The sequence below is a fragment of the Phalacrocorax aristotelis genome, chromosome 20 (assembly GCF_949628215.1).
Source record: "Phalacrocorax aristotelis chromosome 20, bGulAri2.1, whole genome shotgun sequence".
NCBI classification, from domain to species: Eukaryota; Metazoa; Chordata; class Aves; order Suliformes; family Phalacrocoracidae; genus Phalacrocorax; species Phalacrocorax aristotelis.
The window spans coordinates 5,208,553-5,225,951 of NC_134295.1; the positions used below are offsets into that span (position 1 = coordinate 5,208,553).

Consider the following 17,399-nt stretch of genomic DNA (forward strand, 5'->3'; position numbering starts at 1 on the left):
TAAAAGACCTTCAACAGCTCTCACGGGCTTTGGGTGCTCATGTAAACTCAACAGATGAGGTTCAGCTCCTTGGAGAGCAGGTGCTACCAGTCCGTGCTGGTGATCCAGAGTGCCCCGCTGGACACTGCTGCACTGGGGATCACCCCTCCCACCCCCTGCGTCGCTGCATACAAAGGCCCTCCCAGTGGAAAACAGCTCTAACACTGCTCGGCTCAAAAAGCAGTGCACAGATTTTAGGCTCGGCTTTTAAAGACTCGGATTAGGGGAGCAGAGAGAGGCAAATGCTGAAGTAAGAGACACACTGCTGATTAAATGCTATGACACTTTGACATGAGCTATGTGGGGAGATCTCAGAAACCTTCTTTTTGGTAAAAAAAGGTAACACATTCCCATTAACCTTTTATTTCCTGCTAATGGTTCAGGACTCTTCCCAGTTCTCTTCTGGAGCATGAAACACCAAGGCCACCTCATCCCCTGCCCTCTGGGAACGTGATTCTGGCTTTGTAGGTTATCTGGGGAGGGGTGGGGGAGGAAGGAGAGGAGAGTAACGATGGGGTGCTGTCTTGATGATTCTCATTAATTTTGGAAGGAGTTATAAAAAGTAAGCTTTAAAGTCTATCCTAAATATAAGGATTCAGCTGATTGAGAACTCATCTGCTTCTATCTCTTGGGTAATCGTGAATACACTTCTGCTGTGTCACTTCAAAGGCACAGCACAGCTGGGAGGGTTTTCATCAAAGCTTCTGCATGTCTGGGGGAGGTTTTCCCCCCCATGAATATACATCACTGGAGGCTCCTTTTCCCAGCTTTTCCCATGCCTCTCTCTGATTGATCCTCATTTCATTCAGATGAGCTCTTCCTCTCTGGATGGCTAAAGGGCAAGAGACAGCTCTCTCCAAAGCTTTCCCACTCGCCTGGATGCCTCTCCGAAGATTTTCCTCTCATCAGAGTGGGGGAGGGAGGGAGCTGTTCAGACAAGAGATTGAGCCTTTAAATTAAATTCTTGTCATCTGAGGGCTGGGCCTGATAGTAGCGGGGGTGGGAAGCATATTCTCCCAGTATCGGGACTCTGGCCAGATCCTCATCTGGTGTAAATATGTGCCAGTGGACTGATCTCAGCAGTCATGTCATCAAAACTACAAGTCTTAAAACACTCCTCTCTCTGCAAGGCAGCAGGTTGCTGGGTGAGACCAGCATCATCCTCTGTATGTCTGCCCTGCGGAGTACGTGAGCTCCACAGACTAGGAACACTTGCTGAAATTGCTCAATTCCCCTCTTTTTCAGTGGGGAGGAAGGGCCGGGCAGCTCAGTGGAATTTCAAACACTCATCCACCCTCAGCCAGGTTGGGATTTCACAAGAGCCCAGACCCTGTGCGCACCCAGCACGTGCAAAGTGCTGGTGGAAATCTGGGCCCCTCTCCTGATCTCAAATGGGAGCTCAGCCCTCCTGGAAATTCTGGGCCCAGTGCCACTTAGTTACAGCACGTCTCCTGGCTGGTGGCCAGATCAGAGGAGTCTGAACCTCATCTTAGCTCTTCTACCCTCCACCCACTAATTGCATATTCCCTAGGGCCAAAATGACCCCAGCAATTGTCAGGTCAGGGCACTGCTGAAGCGACTGGATGTGCACTCTCTTATACCACTGGCAAAGTTGGCCGATATCAATGATATCGTGCTGCTGTTGATGATTTAAAGAAAAAAAGTTATGAATCTCCTATGCAGTGACCCACGGAAAAGTGACAGCCTTGAAGATTATAAATGTCTGTTGCTCCAGTGAGATCTTCCCCTGTTCCAGTCAGACCCCTCAGCAGATGGGGACGCTCTCCGAGAGCAGGAGAGCTGCCCAGCCACCACCGATCACCCACCAGCAAGTTTCAAAGCTTGTGTCCTTACAGCCTCCTGTGCATCCTCTCTTAGCTTAGAGCCCCGGAAACCCACATCTTGGGCCTTTACCAGGGAGATCAAACCAGGTCCCCAAGGACATGCCATCCTCCTGGGGACTCTGCCAACACCATAACATCTGTTGGCACCTATAAATCCTGTCCTCCACGCTCAGTTCCAAGCTGTAACCCTCCCCTCCACAGCAAGAGCCCCTCTGGAGAGGAATTCAAAGCCGGGTCAGTTGTGCTGGTGCTGCCTGTGATTGGGATGTTTCTTCCCCCCCAGACAGTGATGGGATTTTCCCCTCACCAGTCGCCTGAATGGTTAATTGGATCTTGAATGGTTTATCACTTCTTTCACTGGGGTGTGTGGCTGGATTTACTTTGACAAAAAGCCCTTTCTGAATTGCAAGTTGGCAACAATAAAAGGGAGAAGTCTTTAATTAGTTATCTGGCTAATTAACTTTTACGGCACTGTATAGCTTTGGCATCCAAATACTGCAATGCAAAACATTGCAAACATTCAAACAAAGGCTACCCACCCCACCAGGAAGCTGCTGCCACTGGTGGTTGCAGGGGAACAGCATCTCGCAGCCTTGGCTGGGGTGCGTGGAAATCCGCCTCTCGCTGTGCCGCGCTCCCTGGACTCCCTGCACATCCACTTCTGCAGATAACTCGCCTTCTGATGATGGTGTTCAAATTACAGGTACAGAACATACATGGCTTCCCCATGTCGTACTCCTCCCTCCCAGCACGTGCACTCACTCTACTATTGGGTGAAATACATGCAAGATAAAAATTGTTTCCTGCTTGAAAGAGGTAGAGATCCCTGCATCCCCCTGCCATGCAGGGGAGAGTTTCACAGTCAGGGCCAGCAACCGGCATCCCACAGTCCTGAGCCAAGAGAGAAACCCCTCACACCAGGCAGGGTAACGTCATATCACACAGTAAGGAAATGCTCTTGAAGAAGGATACGCTCTGAAGCCTGTGGGATGACCCCCCAAGAGCACAGTTTGGCTCGGAGTACAACAGACAGGTTGCTAGAATTAAGTCTCTCTCTTTCTGTTGGAACATGCAGGGTCCCCACCGCTTTTCCCACGCTGATCAGTGAGAGCTGGGGGTTTCGGGAGGCACGGTGCCCCCAGGACGTTCCCGTGTTGTTATATCTGCACCTTGTGGGCTAGCACATGTTTTACTCTGTGTGCACTGGAGTTTCGCCGTTACTGCATGTCCAGGCAAGCTCCCTAACTGCTTTCAGCATGAATAAAAAGGCACTGTAAAGGGGAAGGGACAGGTTTCAGGGAAAGCAAGAGAGGCAGCATAAAACGGGCCATCAGCTTGAGACCACTGGCTCATCAGTACCACCCCCCATGTCTGCCCAACTGCTCAGAAAGGCTCAGAGGGAAGGCACAAAGTCTGTCTGATCCCAGGCTGGGATCCAAACTCAGTCTACTTTGTTGTAGTCTGGACTTTAATTGAGATGTATTTAACTGCTGTATTTAATTTATTTGTGGTAGAAAAGGATTCTGCTTGCTGCCAGGCCCAACTCAATGAAGTAAGATCAGGGGTGATGCTTTGCCCCCTTCCTGTAGCGGTCCTTGCGGGATCTGGGGTATCGGCTGAAATGCCAGCTGGCAGAATTGGTGCCTTTGCTTAAGAGGCAAGTTGCTGCCTTTAACTTTATGCAGGCAGCTGCCCAGGGAGGGTTGCTACAGGAGGATTTCAGTAAAGCAGCGCTGTGTTTGCACACCACAGAGTTGCACACAAAAAGCAGGTCACAGGGAAGGTAAAAATGAAGTCAGCTTGGAGCTGCAGCATGAGTAACCACCGCTACAAAATGGGGCAAGGCCCTCTCGGCATCCTGTAAACATGCACGCAACAGCTCTACTCCACGTTGATTTCCTGTGAGCAAGTACAGCTGTTGGAGGGAAGGATTTTGCTCTGAGCACGGGGCTTGTGCCTTGTTTAGTAGGGGCTTCTCTTTGCCGAGGAAAAAAAATCTCTGCCGATATGCACGTGCTACATGATAAAACAGCAAAGGATGGTGCAGGAAGGATGGACAAGAACACTGATACAGGGGAGGAGATGAGGGGAAGGTTGTCCCCTCTGGGTACAGGCACGCATCGTATCAGCTCTCCCTGAACCAGAGGACCTAAATCTAGAAGGGGTGAAAATGCCTGTGAAGCCCCCCTGTTTTGCCCCCCAGCACTGGTCTGAACTTCTGCATTCTGCCAGGGCAGCCAGGCGGCTCTACAGCCCTCCTCCACCAGCGTTGCAGCGGCATCCAGCCTGCCCGACTGCAATATTAACGGTAATGAGGCTTACATGGGAGGAGAGTCCTCTGACCTGTGACTACATGCTGCCTGTGCAGGTCTGAAACAGCTGTGAAATGCTACGCTTTCCTTGGGCAGCTCCTAAGGCTTGTCTGACCATCCTTAATATCTGTCAGAGTACGATGGTCTAATGAAACTATGACACAGGTACAATCCTTCACACAAAGGTTGGCCTAGAGGGTCCAGGTACTTTACAGGATTACTGCTTCTCCTTTAAATCATGAGCCCTTGTATCAGGAACTGTATCAGCTACAGCTGCTGCATACAGGCAAAGCCCTGAGTTCCTTTAAAAACCCTGCCCCAGAAGAAAAAAATAAAGGATGTGAAATGATTCATAGCGCTTGTATGGGGAACATTTTATGGTTTTGTTTTTGCTTTTCGTTTTAAGTCTTTTCAGACTCCGTTTAAAAAACAAATCAAGCTCATTCTCTTCCCTTCCTCCTGGTGACAGGTTGCCCAGATGCCTGTCTGGGTCAAGGGGACGCTGCTGCATTTTACTTTACCATCTGGCATCACATAGCTCTGCAGATTTTTTAACCTCTTAATTCCCAATAGCATTTTGTTCTATGCTCATCCCATCATTTCCCCATATTTGCTCTCTTAAACCTTCCAAAATAATTTCCATCAAATCCAACTGCTCAGCAGCCCGTATGTCAGCCTAATTTTTAAGCACAAAGAGGAAAATATTTCCCCTCCAGAGCTGCAAAAGATCAAGCACCCCCAGTTCCAGCTCAGAGCTAAGCCTTCACCAAAAAGATTTTCCAGGGGTAGACAAGAAGGTTCAAGTTCATACAACTAGTTCACTAAAGCCAGGACCAGGCTCGCTGCTAGAGCTCCTTGGTGTTTATGGTTTCAGGTTGTCACTTTGATATATCTCCTCCTCTCGGAGTGTGTGCCTTGTACCCTGCTGCCAAAGCCACAGCTGCAGCCACTCAGGGGCGGTGGCCGCTTCCACACTCCACGTTCCTGGATGGTACAGATGCCTTTGGCACACGACTCATCCCACGGACCCACCTAAGCCAGGGAGAAAGAAGGGAGAGCCGGGAAGAAGAACCACCAAAGAGAAGAATGTTGTCTGAGGGACAGCGTTCCCTGCACCTCAGGTCCAAACTTGTCCTCTCAGTGCAAGAAACTCGGGACAGGGCAGGAAGTTTCCAAAACTGGTGACTTTTGAATTGTTAAAAATTTTTGTGCCCCTCCCCTAAGCGTAGGTTTCCTTGAAGAACAGTATGTTCTCCACAGAAATTACAAGTGGTTTCCAGGGAAAACTTTGGAACCGGGTGAAGTCTCACTTTCAATTTCAGATTATGTTTTCTGTTTAGTTTGGGGCTAATGAGTATTTTCTCTTCAGACACTGCCATGCTAATTCAATTTTCCAAAGAGGTGGTGAAAAATGTTGAAGGAACAATTCCTCTCCTGTCCTCAGGTTTTACTTTGCCCAGCTCTGAAGACAGGCCCATACTGCACACTTTTGCCACCACAGTTACATCAGCTCCACCACCTCCAGAAATAAAGACATTAAGCCAAGAAAAGCAATCTTGCACTGGTGAAGACTGCACCTCCACTAGGAAGCTCTGCAGGTAGCTTTCTAAGTCAAAGACATTTCTTTCCGACTGCCAAGCCTTGGGCTCATGCCTCTGAACTGCTACGGGGAAGTCACTGATTTTTTCCATGCCGCAGTCCCTGTCTGCACAACGCCTGTGTGCACATCCGTGTTGAGAGGGATACAGGGCTACGTTCTGGAGAACAACGAGGAATGCAACGCGGGCTGCGGGCTGCCTCGTAAGCCGTGAGCACGTGTACAGCACCAAGCGCAGGGGCGGCAAGCTCAGCTGCTGGAGCAGTGCAGAGAGCGGGTGCTGCCAGAACCGTCTGCAGCATCACGCCCTTAGCAAAGCAGAGAAGTTAATTAAACAGCAGGAAAGGAAAAGACCATTTAAAGAGCTGAGTCTGAATGACTAAAGGTCTTAGTCACCCATTTACCAAGATCCTAGGCAAAAACTCCTTTTAAAATAATTTTTATCTGGATCATGCTCCTTTAAGAAATTTCCCAAATCATCCAGTGAGGACCATTGGGAAATGCCACTCTCATTCCCCAAGATTTTCAGTGTCCAGAATGATTGTGACAACCGCCACCTCCTCTCTCCACCTGCAACACTTTTAGGCGGAGCAGCCTCACCTAGCCCAGGACTATGAACGCTGCTAGAGGAGAATTATTTTTGTTCTGTAGAAATTGAAAATTTACTTCCCAAAAAAATTAGAGTTGGAACTTTCAAGTGTTTCAATAGAAACCTTCTCCAAAAACATCCTGTTTCATTAAGGGAAAAGAAGCTGTCAACATTTCAGAAAGAAACAAAAATCAACCGCAGAAGACTCCACGTGGAGGCTATTTCAGAAGTTTATTTCACATTTTAAGAAATACTGAAAACATTCAGCCAGTCCTTCACGCAATATGGTGGTGATAGAAATGTAAAGGCATGTCGGAAATGTTAAGCTTGATGCACTTATGGATCAGTGCTTTGGTTTCCCATTGTGCCACTCGTACCAGAAACACCCTGTTAAATTTTTTAATATGTGGGTTTTTTTCTCAATGGGATCAGGGTCGTCCCGAGCTCACAGCACGCAGCACACACAGCTCTGCCGGGACAACTACGTGGGTGGGGTAAGAGCAAAAGGAAGGAGCTGGGATGACAGTATTTTAACCTGCCTATTGCCTCCAAATGTTTCATAAAATTAAACCACAGCCCAATCTGTGCCTTCCTCATGAGATTAAGACTGTATTTCCTGCAATGCCCCTCCTCAAGAAAGGAAGGTATCAGTCAGTCTGACTCAGGAAAGGTTGTGGGGTTTGCCCTTGTGGTCTGAATCACCTGTTGCACGCAGAGAGGTGAGAGATGGCAAATCGAGAGAGTTCCCCTAGTGTCATCGGTATTACAGCAGTACGCAAAGGCCCACCTACAGATGAGGCATTGTATTTTGTACAATAAAAATACGTTGCATTGACAACCCCATCCCAAAGCATCTACGCTCCATATGAGTAAAACAGTGGGAGAATGTAGGCACGGTGGCATGATCTGCCCGATGACGGAGAGACACCGGTGGTGTCATCAAGCCTCTGCTGCGGCAGGCATCCCTGCTGCAGTCGTAAAGTCATCACAGGCCAAAGGACCCCACAGCAAGCTCCCAGCACGCCGACGGGTGCAGCGGTGCTTCCTGCCCTTCACACGTGGGTAACAAGTCTTGCTCCTGCCGGCACCTGATCCGTTGCCTGCCTGGGCACCCGAGGCCAGGGACAAAGGCTTGTCGGGCAGCAGAGCAAAACCTCGTTGTGCACAATTCAAACTCGGTGCCCGCAGTTACGGGATGCTGCTGAAAATACTCGTGTAGGCCATTGTACAGGAGGGTCCTGGGCAAGGCAGAGGGTGGAAGGAGTTTTAGTGAAGCTTGCCAAGTTTTTAAATAGGTCTAGATGAGAGCCTGTCGCTTGGAGGAACGAATGCATTTTGTTTGATAGGCAGCGACACCTCGTGGCACAGGCCTCCCCCCCTCCCCATCCCCGTCCCCGGTTCGCTGCCAACAGTGCACTTGTTTTTTCCTGGGTCAGGTTCTCAGTCATGCTAAAATCAGGGGGAGTTTTGCATTTCAGGGCTGATGTTTCACAGGAAACAATGATGATGATAAGATTCACCTCTTGCAAACGCTTACTAAAAATCATACATCATCTTTAAGAGAAGCTGCCTGAGGGCGCTTAGCAAGACCTTAATGACACTGGCCCTAAAATTGCTTCCTATTTTGTTCAGGCTGCTACAGGAAGTGTAAGAGCCGTGTGTTGGTACTAGCTCTGCAGTTTGGATGCTAAAGGGGCATAGACCTAGGACACTTAGCTTTGTTTTTTTCCTTATAAATGATTATAGTTCTTTCTGCATGAGATACTCCACAGAAATGAAACAGAGGTAGCAAAACAGCCAAGGAACAAGAAAAGTACTGGTAACAGAAGCCCAAGGTAAGAAGAAATGGAGATATTTAGAGAAAGTTGTGACTGAAGAAGCTTACAACTGTGACTCCTCCTACGGCTTGAATCGTTCCGAGCTCAGGGAAATGAGACAGTTATTACCTTTGTGGTAAACATACAAGCGTTCATCAATACAAACCCAGCCCCATCGGCTCTTCTCCCACTTAGAATCCAGACCCCGACATTCACAGGTAGAGCAACAGGCTGTCTGCTGGCCTTGGTGAGTTTTCCACCTGGGGAAGACCCAGAAAAGCCCCTTTTCTCTATCCTGGCTTTATCTTCTGTGTGGTACCTTCACTGACCCATTCAGGACCCACTGTCCTCATGGCACAGGCCTGGAGGTGATGGTGATGGGAAGAGCAGGAGAGCACGTGTGCCAACCAAACAGCATGACTGATCGGGCTGGTTTCCGCCCTTCTCTCTCTGTGCACAGGATGCAGTGGCACAGCTATTCCAAGCGCATGCACCTGGGCACATCGTACTGGGTAGCGTAGCTCACGGCTGAACCAGCATGTTTCCTGCTGTGTTTCTGATACACACAGAACAAAACTGCTGTCTCCATGACTGCGCTTTAGGAAGACGAGTGAGGCTGCAACATACAACAGCAACTTGGGAACTGAGCTGTGTCCCAGGAGAGCTCTGGAGTTTAAAGGTACCACGTGCTGAAAACATGAACACCTCGAGTGTTTCATAGCGGCAGATGACAAGGCCAAAAGCCCGTGTGCTCATCGACTAACAATGCAGAGGCCAAGAACCACCGCTGTGCTGGCACAGTCCTGGCAACTGGTGCTGATCTGGGCTGATATTTTTGGGTTGATAACAAATAATTGATAAGTGGTAGGTGAGGTATAAGGGAATTGCAGCACTGGCATTCAGCAAAACCACAGGGTTTATCAGAAGGATCAACGTCCTTTCATTCACCCACACTGTGTGTGGGGCAAATCCCTGTCCCGTTTCTGTACTTTGCTTTCCCCATCTGTAAGGTTGTGTAGTTTCCTAATTTCTGGAAAACATTCTTAGCCTGGTAAGATAAATTAAGAGAAAATCCTTGATCTCTTGTAAACACAAGACTAGCATAATATCCCATACTACTGATTGATTACTGTTTATAATATTACTAGGTTAATATCAGAGATGTCATGCAGTAAAACCATATTTGGTCTCTATTAATATTTCACAGCTGCATAGGTAAATTCCAAAGGTCAGTTTTTTAATGAGGTGCCTCACAAGGTACAGCTCGCACTGTTTTACTATGTTCCTTTTGCACACAGCCTGCGACAGAGATCAGTTATGTTACACTGGAGGGCGTAGTACTGCAATCTTTACAACATTTTTCTGTCGTCAAAAGCACTTTCACATCTGCCCCTTTCCCTGCTCAGTGTGCACTGCTATACCAGGAAGCAAGGCGGTGTGTGTCTGCAGTTCATTAACTGCATGCTCCTCTGTAATTCATACCGCTCAATACAAGAAAACAACATGATGAAACGGTAGCAAGGAAAGAAATACATTACAAGTGGAAAAGTTCTGCTTCGGCATGTCTACCTGGAGAGTCAGCATCCTGATGGTGCTATGCTTCCTGCGGCAGATTAGAGGTACAGTAGAGCTGTCTCTGTTACTTTTCATTTTGCTATGCTACGTGGCTTTGCTTGTAGGAGGAAAGACATATCAGGTAAATTTTAAGCATTTTAAATGGGACTGATTCACATCAACTGAAATAGTCCACTGTCAAGAAATGGCAATTTAAAATCGGTCTATAGAACGTGTCCTGATGAAGGCTAGCGATGTACATATTTACCTACCAGAAACAGTAAGTCCCAGGAAAGTACAAGCGGCAAAGCCTGTGTGCTGCACCTCGCTGCTGTGGTAGGATCAGCCTGTGACGAGCTGGGATCGAATGTGCGGTGTGAGCGAGCTGTGTCTGCCTCGTCCAGGGGCTAGGAGGTGGGAGCACAAGGGAGTCAGGTTGGAGTTTGTGGAGTTGTAAACCAGGAGACAGGGAAATCCAGTGAGACCATGGGGGGAGCAACTTGAAATTATAGAATAGGGTGTTTCACACAAATTTAGGTCCTAATTCTAAAAGCTGTTGAGATTAAGATGTTGTATAAGAGATGATGAAAACACAGCTACATCATAGACGTACCTGCTTCCAATCCATTTTCCAGCCTCAAATGGACTGGGCTGCTCTGCCCCAAATTTTGAAACCACCTTGGTCAAAACCAGCTGATATTTCCTATCTTCAGAGATATCTTTAATCATTCACATAATTTTCCCTTTCAATCAGGTCATGTTCAACTTCCCCCTCCGCAAAATGTTACACTGCTGTCAAAAGATTTTGACTTGATATTGACATGGACTCCAGGAGAAGGCTCTCCACCAGATGTGACATACACTGTGAGGTATGAAAGGTAAGCGCTTAAAAAGGATGTCTGGTTGAAAGTATGGCACAGAGCAAACATCTGTGCATGTATATTCATCAATGTCGTTATGATCAGTGACCCTTTCACCTTTCACCAACACCAATCCTTATCCATCTGGCAAGCGCTCCAAACTCTGAGCAAGATTCGGTACCCATCCTCCGAAACACTTTCTTCTCTTGCTCTAAAAATGATAACAAAACAGCATGTTTAATATTATGGCATGCTTGTTTCTTCTTCTAGCCAGGAACGTATCAGCAAATGGATAAAGGTTCCTCATTGCAAAAATATTCACCGAACGTCTTGCAATCTGACTTGTGTGGTTTCAAACAACTTTCTTAAAGTCCGAGCTCGAGTAAAAGCTGTTTCTGGACGATTCCAGTCGCCATGGGTAGAATCACAATTCAAGGAATACCATTTGGATGGTAAGTGCCCGTTAGGTTACAGCCTGGATGACAGGACATCCCAACAACAGTGTTGGCGGGAGCAAATGAGTAGACCACACACCACAGAAAGAGTAACAAGCAGCTTTATGAATGACAGAGATTTGAGTGAGCGCAAACAACGAGACATGATCATTTGAAAATAAATTTTGTAGCATCAATGCTCCAGGTGAACAAGCTGGCTTCAAGCTTTCCACATACCAGCTGGGGTATGTTAGATAAAAAAAGAGATACTCCTTTGCCTTCCTCCTTCCTTCATGTCTGTCCCAAGATAACAGTTGGAAGTGTAGCCCATCACAGAGAAGCATTACTTCTGTGAAGCTCAGGCACGAGCAAGCACTATTCTTATATCTGATCACTCACTTACAGTGGAACTGGCTCCCCCAGTGCTAAACGTGAACGTCAAGGAGAACTCAATCCACGTGAATGCCTCCTTCCCATTGGCCACCTGTGTGGAGAGTTTGTCTTGGATGTATGACCTGAACCTTTGGGAAGCTGGATCTGAAGACAAGGTCAGTAAATGTGGCACTTCTTACATGAAATGAAGGGACGATGCCCAGCTTGAATTGAAATAGCTTCGAATTTCTGGGCAGGGAGGGACTGGATCCAGGGCCTGGAGAAAATGAAATGGCCAAACCACAGTTAAACCAAAGCCAGAGGAAAAAAAGTAGAGATGTGTGTGTGCATCCTTATTTTATTGGTAGTTCCCTATTTTTATCAGGAAGATGTGATGGGGAGGCTACACTACAGTCAGTATAGCAGGTCAATACCTGACATTTAAAACAACTAGTTCAGGTACCACTAACAGTGTGCCACGGCAGAACAGAGCACAGCACCAGCTGGAAATCCCACTCTAGAATCCATAAGCCCTATGAGAGATGCTTGCTACGAACAGCAAGCAAGGCATGAAGTGCCTCTCCATGCACCTTCCAACCGCTGGAGTCATGCAACACGATGAAGAAAATCACGGGCTAAAAAGGTAGAGAAACATCATCCAAATAATGAAAGAATCCTTTCCAACCCTCTGTTCTTTTTCTTTCTAAACAGAAGCAATACGAACGTAATTTTAGGAAGGACGCAGTGACTATCAATACCACCGCACTCAGAGGCAACTACTGTTTAAGTGCCAGATCTTCCTTCCAAAGCATTGACTTCAAGCACAGCAAATTCTCCCAACCAGTGTGTGTCCTATTAAACCACAAAGGTATGACCCTGCTGAGAATAGGATGTGGTGAGATATCAAACAGGAGTAGGGCAAGTCAAAGATTTCCACCAAAATTAGCGTTTCAACAACAACAAAAAAAGGCTTCCTGTTAAGTTGGATTTTCTAGTGAAAGGTTCCTTCTTTTTGTAGAAACATTTTCATTTTAAAAAAATCCAACCCTGAAATATTTTCTGAAAATCCTGAAATACTGTACTTGAGTTATGCTCACAAGGAAATTTTGGGAATATTAAAATTTAACCTGAAAAATATGTGAATAAAGGCTCATTTTTTACCTGCTCCAAGTAAGGCACTGGTTGGTATCAACGTTCATTTGTGGCTGTGACTCTGAATTAGAGTCTGGTCGTAGGCAAGTCTGTTATCCTTTCTCTGCATTTGTAAAATAAGAATCTTGAGCCCAACACTTTCTGAGACTTCTGAAAGGTAAGCTGAGTATAATAGCCCATTATTAGTATAAAATATACCACCAGCAGGAGATTAATTTTTGTCTTTTCCTTTTTCAGCGGTGGAATGGAACTTCCCATTTTCTGCCATGATCCCTGTGTTTGTCCTCTCCATCCTTCTGACAAGTGCCTTCATCATCTGCTTGCTGAAACAAGATGCTAAGCGAAAGAAGATGCCTCATGCTTTGGTATGGCCCAAATGCAGGATCCTCTCCTGACTAAGAGTCTTGCTGATTTTCAGAGGATAACTGGGGAGGAGTGGGGGAGTTGCACAGGCTCTGCGCATCTCAGTTTTGCATTCATAAGTCCCATTATAAGCTTTGATTCTGGCATATCCTATATCCAAAATTTCCTTTAAAAAGCATCACTAACTCACTGATCTGTGTCTCTTGTCTCTTTTCCCTGGTAGGATTTATCTCATTTAAAAGCTTCTGGACCGGCCTTTCACTGTGAGCCCAGTGAAAATGAATTCTTCAGGGACTATCTTATCTGCACAGAGAAGCCAATGTCACAAAGCAAGGCAAACAAAACTTCAGCAAGAAACAGCCTACCATGGATGGCTTCTTCCCACTCAACATCATCATCATCATCAGAAGAGGAGGAGGAGGAAGAGGAAGAAGACAGCAGTACTTTCATCCCATACACTGAAATGCCTAAGTTTCCAAAGAGACATCTCAACTGTCAACCATCCAGAACAGCGCAGGGGGAAACTAGCTCGGGCTCTGGATCTGGAGGTCTCTCTGTGCATAGTGAATCTGTGCTGGACCTAAGTTCCTTGGGTTTCTCTTTCTTTCCAATGAGAAGGAATGAGGTGGACACCTCAGGATCCCAAGGAAGTGAGAAGGCATCCCTTTCTCGCAGTTCCTCTTTGGGATTAATATCCCTCACTGATGTGAGATTCCCAGGTTCCAGGGAACACGGACAGCATGATACAGACAGGGATGAATGCCTGGAAATGACCCCTCTTCAAACACTGACTGAGGGGATTTGTGCCAGACTTCCCACTGATGAGCACTACCTGCATCGGAAGGCTCATCATTTCACAAAGTATTACCAGAAACCAATAGTTGATCTGCACATCCAGATTGGTGAAATATCAGAGCTCAGTGAGGATCCCAGCACCCAGCTGCTCATTCCCCTTCAGACATTACAGGTGGCAGAAGATGAAGGTATTGCAAGTGACTGTGACAGTGATAATTTTACAGAAGGGACACCTCCTGCATCCACGGTGCTAAGTGACACATTTGAAACTTCGAATGTGGAGGAAAAATATCGTCAAAACTTTAAATTCAAAGGCTACGAGCACGCACATTACATGGGAAGGAGCTAGAGTACCCTAGCAGTTCTGTGGCATGCCTAGAAAATGCTAGGGAGCTCCAGATATCCAGGCAAGGATACTTAAACAAGAACAAAGACAATTAACTGATAGTGGTGCTTTTTGTATTTATTCACTTAGACAGTTTTTTCTACTGATGTCTGGCCTATCAAGGCATATGGCTTTAGACACACAAAAAGGTGTATTTTTACTGTTAAGTAGCCAATATACGTTCACCGCCGCTCTGTACAAGTACAGCTGTGATAAGGTGATAAGGCTTCCGTATGAGGCACACTATTTGCACGCAGCCAGTGGTGAGGTGTGCAATGATACCTCGCGTAGGTACCACACAACAAACACACAGAGCCTTGTGCTCACTTGAGATTTCAGAGCAACTTTTACCCGTGATTTACGAAAGGCAAAAGCACCTCAGAGAGAGCAAAATCACAACACAGACCTGTGTGAAACCATCAGCTGGGTTCTGAAAACATAGCGTGTTGTGCCTGCATGTTGATTTTGAGCCAGGATGAACTGCAAACATTACATTTGCTTCTCTGTAACTGCAAAACTGCACCCCTGCTTGACTAGAAGTACCAACAGAGGCATTTAGCATCCTTTGCTTTTTGGGGGACGAAAAGGTCTCCACCTCAACCTACAGAGATCACCTTCTGGGTTTCCACAGGGAGAACTGAAGTCAAAGTGATAAATGTGCAGCATGTTTATTTGTTTATTTATTTTTGGTTTTATACAAATATACTTACTGACCCTGGAATTCCCCCTGCTGTGCAGAATGTCTGAGAGCTGCTTTGTGCAGAGGCAATAATATTTTGATATATAACTTCATGTGTGTGTGTTTTTATGTTTCCCTGAACTACAAAGGGTGACTGCAGCTCATCCTGAAAAAAATTACTTTTTAAAACAGGATTCAGTCATGGGCTTCCCATTCCTAATGCTTTGGTTTTAGTGGAATCCTATGAGATGTCCCAGCCAGGTCTCCCTGTGGGTCACTGAAAGACCAGGACTGTGACCATCTCTCCGAGCAGAGAATCGAATCAGAAGTCCACCAGCAAAAGGCACAGGAGAGAGAAGGACTCTCTTCACTGGTCAATACTGACCTTTTCAGTATATTTTTAATTTGTGCTCTCCACATCTCACAGAAACATACTCTCCCATTTTATTCCAGTAAAAGGACATGTAGAAAAGCAAAGCATTACAAGAAAGAGGGAGACACACACAATAGCCATTCTCTGCATTCAGAGAGAGTTGTCTCAGATGAGGGAAGGGTACTGATGGAGGGTGTTGAAGTTGACATCTTCAGAGAATCAGAAGAACAACATCAGAAAGAGGTAGGGGGTGATAGGAAGGGTTGGGGACTGCTTTGAAGGAGGAAAGCAAGATATAGTAATTAAGGTCCTGAATTAAAGTAAAAGGGGGAGCTGGGAGAATGGATTAATCTACTAGAATTTTCCTTTTTTTTTCTTACCTATCCTCTGCAAAGTGTCCTTAGGTACATCTTGCACTGTAATCCATCCTGCTCATTTAGAAGGATATAGATCATCCAAATACAATCACCACCCATTTTCTTGTGCAATCAAGGAAAACCCCCCAGGCTTTGAGTTACAGGAAGCTCTGAAGTTGTGTAACCTCTACAAAATTATATTGACATGTCACAGCTCTGCAAAGATGGCCTGGGATCACTTTTTCGTCTTGCCCAGCTTTTCCCAGGATGGAAGCTGAGGGAAAGGCTGCAGGCCAGGTGAGCTGTACTGATGGAGGCAGCATCCCGCTCCTCCATGTTTTCTTTCAACAGGGCTTGAGCCCTGCTTTCCACTGCAAAAGGGTCAGGGGTGGCCGGAGCACAGTGCTCCCTCTTCCAGTGCAATTGGTCCATATCTTATACCTTGCTTTACTTAACAGTTGTAGCTATGTAGTGAGAAAAGCAGCTCTTCCTCTCCTTGGAAGAGGAATGACTCAGTCAACCAAGAAACCTGGACATTGCTCATCTACTGGACCAGTGCAAGAGCTGAAATCAAATCTCCTCCATCCCTGGATCAGCAGTCACTAGGCTTCATGTAGTCTTCATGGAGTGGGGCTCTGCAGCCCGAGCCCTGCAGCAGCTCAGAGGAGATAACTGCCTTGGTCTTTCTGGCCTTCCTCTACTATCTTCACAAATCTCCAGCACGCAAGATTTGTATCCTCTTTCCCCAGCTGTGCCAAGTTATAAGCAGAGTTCCACGTAAAATCTGTGTTACAAACCTCAGTCTGGTTTTGTCCTCAGGACCTCGCATCTGACATAGGCTCAGGCTCTACAGTTTGGACACTGAAAGCCAAGTGTTCAATTTTAAACTTGGAAACAGACTTTTGGAGATCTTCAGGTGCCTAAAGATTCAGAGAACATCGCTCTAGAAACAAGGGCAGAAATAAAGTTTTATTCTCAAAGCTAAAGTCTCAGGTACACTACAGTTTCCCTCACCTCTGCCCTATCATAGGTCATCACACAGACAAGCAGGAGGCAGTGACATGAGGGAAGGAAAACAATAGAAATACTTCAGCAAGCTATTCTGGAAACACCCTAACAAAGAGCTGTACTTAATTAGATGTAGGCAATACTGGTGGATAGGTGTGTCTTGGTTAATAAACTTGTGAGGCTTCTGCATTTGTCCAAGTGAGATGAGAAAGACAAAATGACAACGATGCATCAGTGGCAGGGTTTGAAGCATACAGCCCAGTTAATATCAAAGCAGGGCAGGGAATAGAAACAACTTCAGGAACAGAAAATCCAGGAGATTAAGAGATAAGCAGAAAGGGTAGTAATTTCTATCACATATTTGGCCACAAGGATAGAATAGTGAAAGTAGTGTGCTTTCAGCTTCAGAAGCACACACGGTTTGCATTTTGATTAAATTGGCTGCAGGTGTGATGTTGCTTATGGGACTCACTTGTAATAATAAGAAAAAAAATCTGGCATTTTGGTGCTTTAAATAGGCTTTAGGCAATATAAGAGCACTGTTCATAAGGAATTTGTCTAATGCACAGTTGTCCTATGTGGTTTAGGGCAGATATTTCTGTTAAAGTTTTTCTAGAGCTGATGTGATCCCAGTTTGAATGGTTCTCAGTGCTCAGGACACCCCAGTTGATTTTGCTTTGGTGGAACCTCAGCTATATGCAATGTTCCTATTAGTCCTAGGCAAAACTGAGGACTGAGGACAAGACTTCCCTGTTTCGTGACAGCTATGACCATGGGATAATGTAAGCCAGAGAAATAAGCCAAGGAGGTTATCCAGTCTGTGTCAAAGGAACAGCTATACTATAAAAACTCAAAAGCAGTAGCTAAGCT

The 17,399-nt window shown here is 46.2% G+C and overlaps 1 protein-coding gene across 1 annotated transcript; it reads left to right on the forward strand.

Moving 5' to 3' along the window:
* The first annotated feature begins 9,594 nt into the window (after positions 1–9,594).
* Positions 9,595–14,905, forward strand: IFNLR1 (interferon lambda receptor 1). Its single transcript, XM_075114730.1, has 7 exons — positions 9,595–9,817; positions 10,507–10,630; positions 10,883–11,064; positions 11,452–11,594; positions 12,130–12,286; positions 12,808–12,935; positions 13,157–14,905. Exons 1-7 carry the CDS (start codon positions 9,760–9,762, stop codon positions 14,075–14,077), a joined length of 1,713 nt encoding a protein of 570 aa, XP_074970831.1. The 5' UTR covers positions 9,595–9,759; the 3' UTR covers positions 14,078–14,905.
* The last annotated feature ends 2,494 nt before the right edge of the window (positions 14,906–17,399 follow it).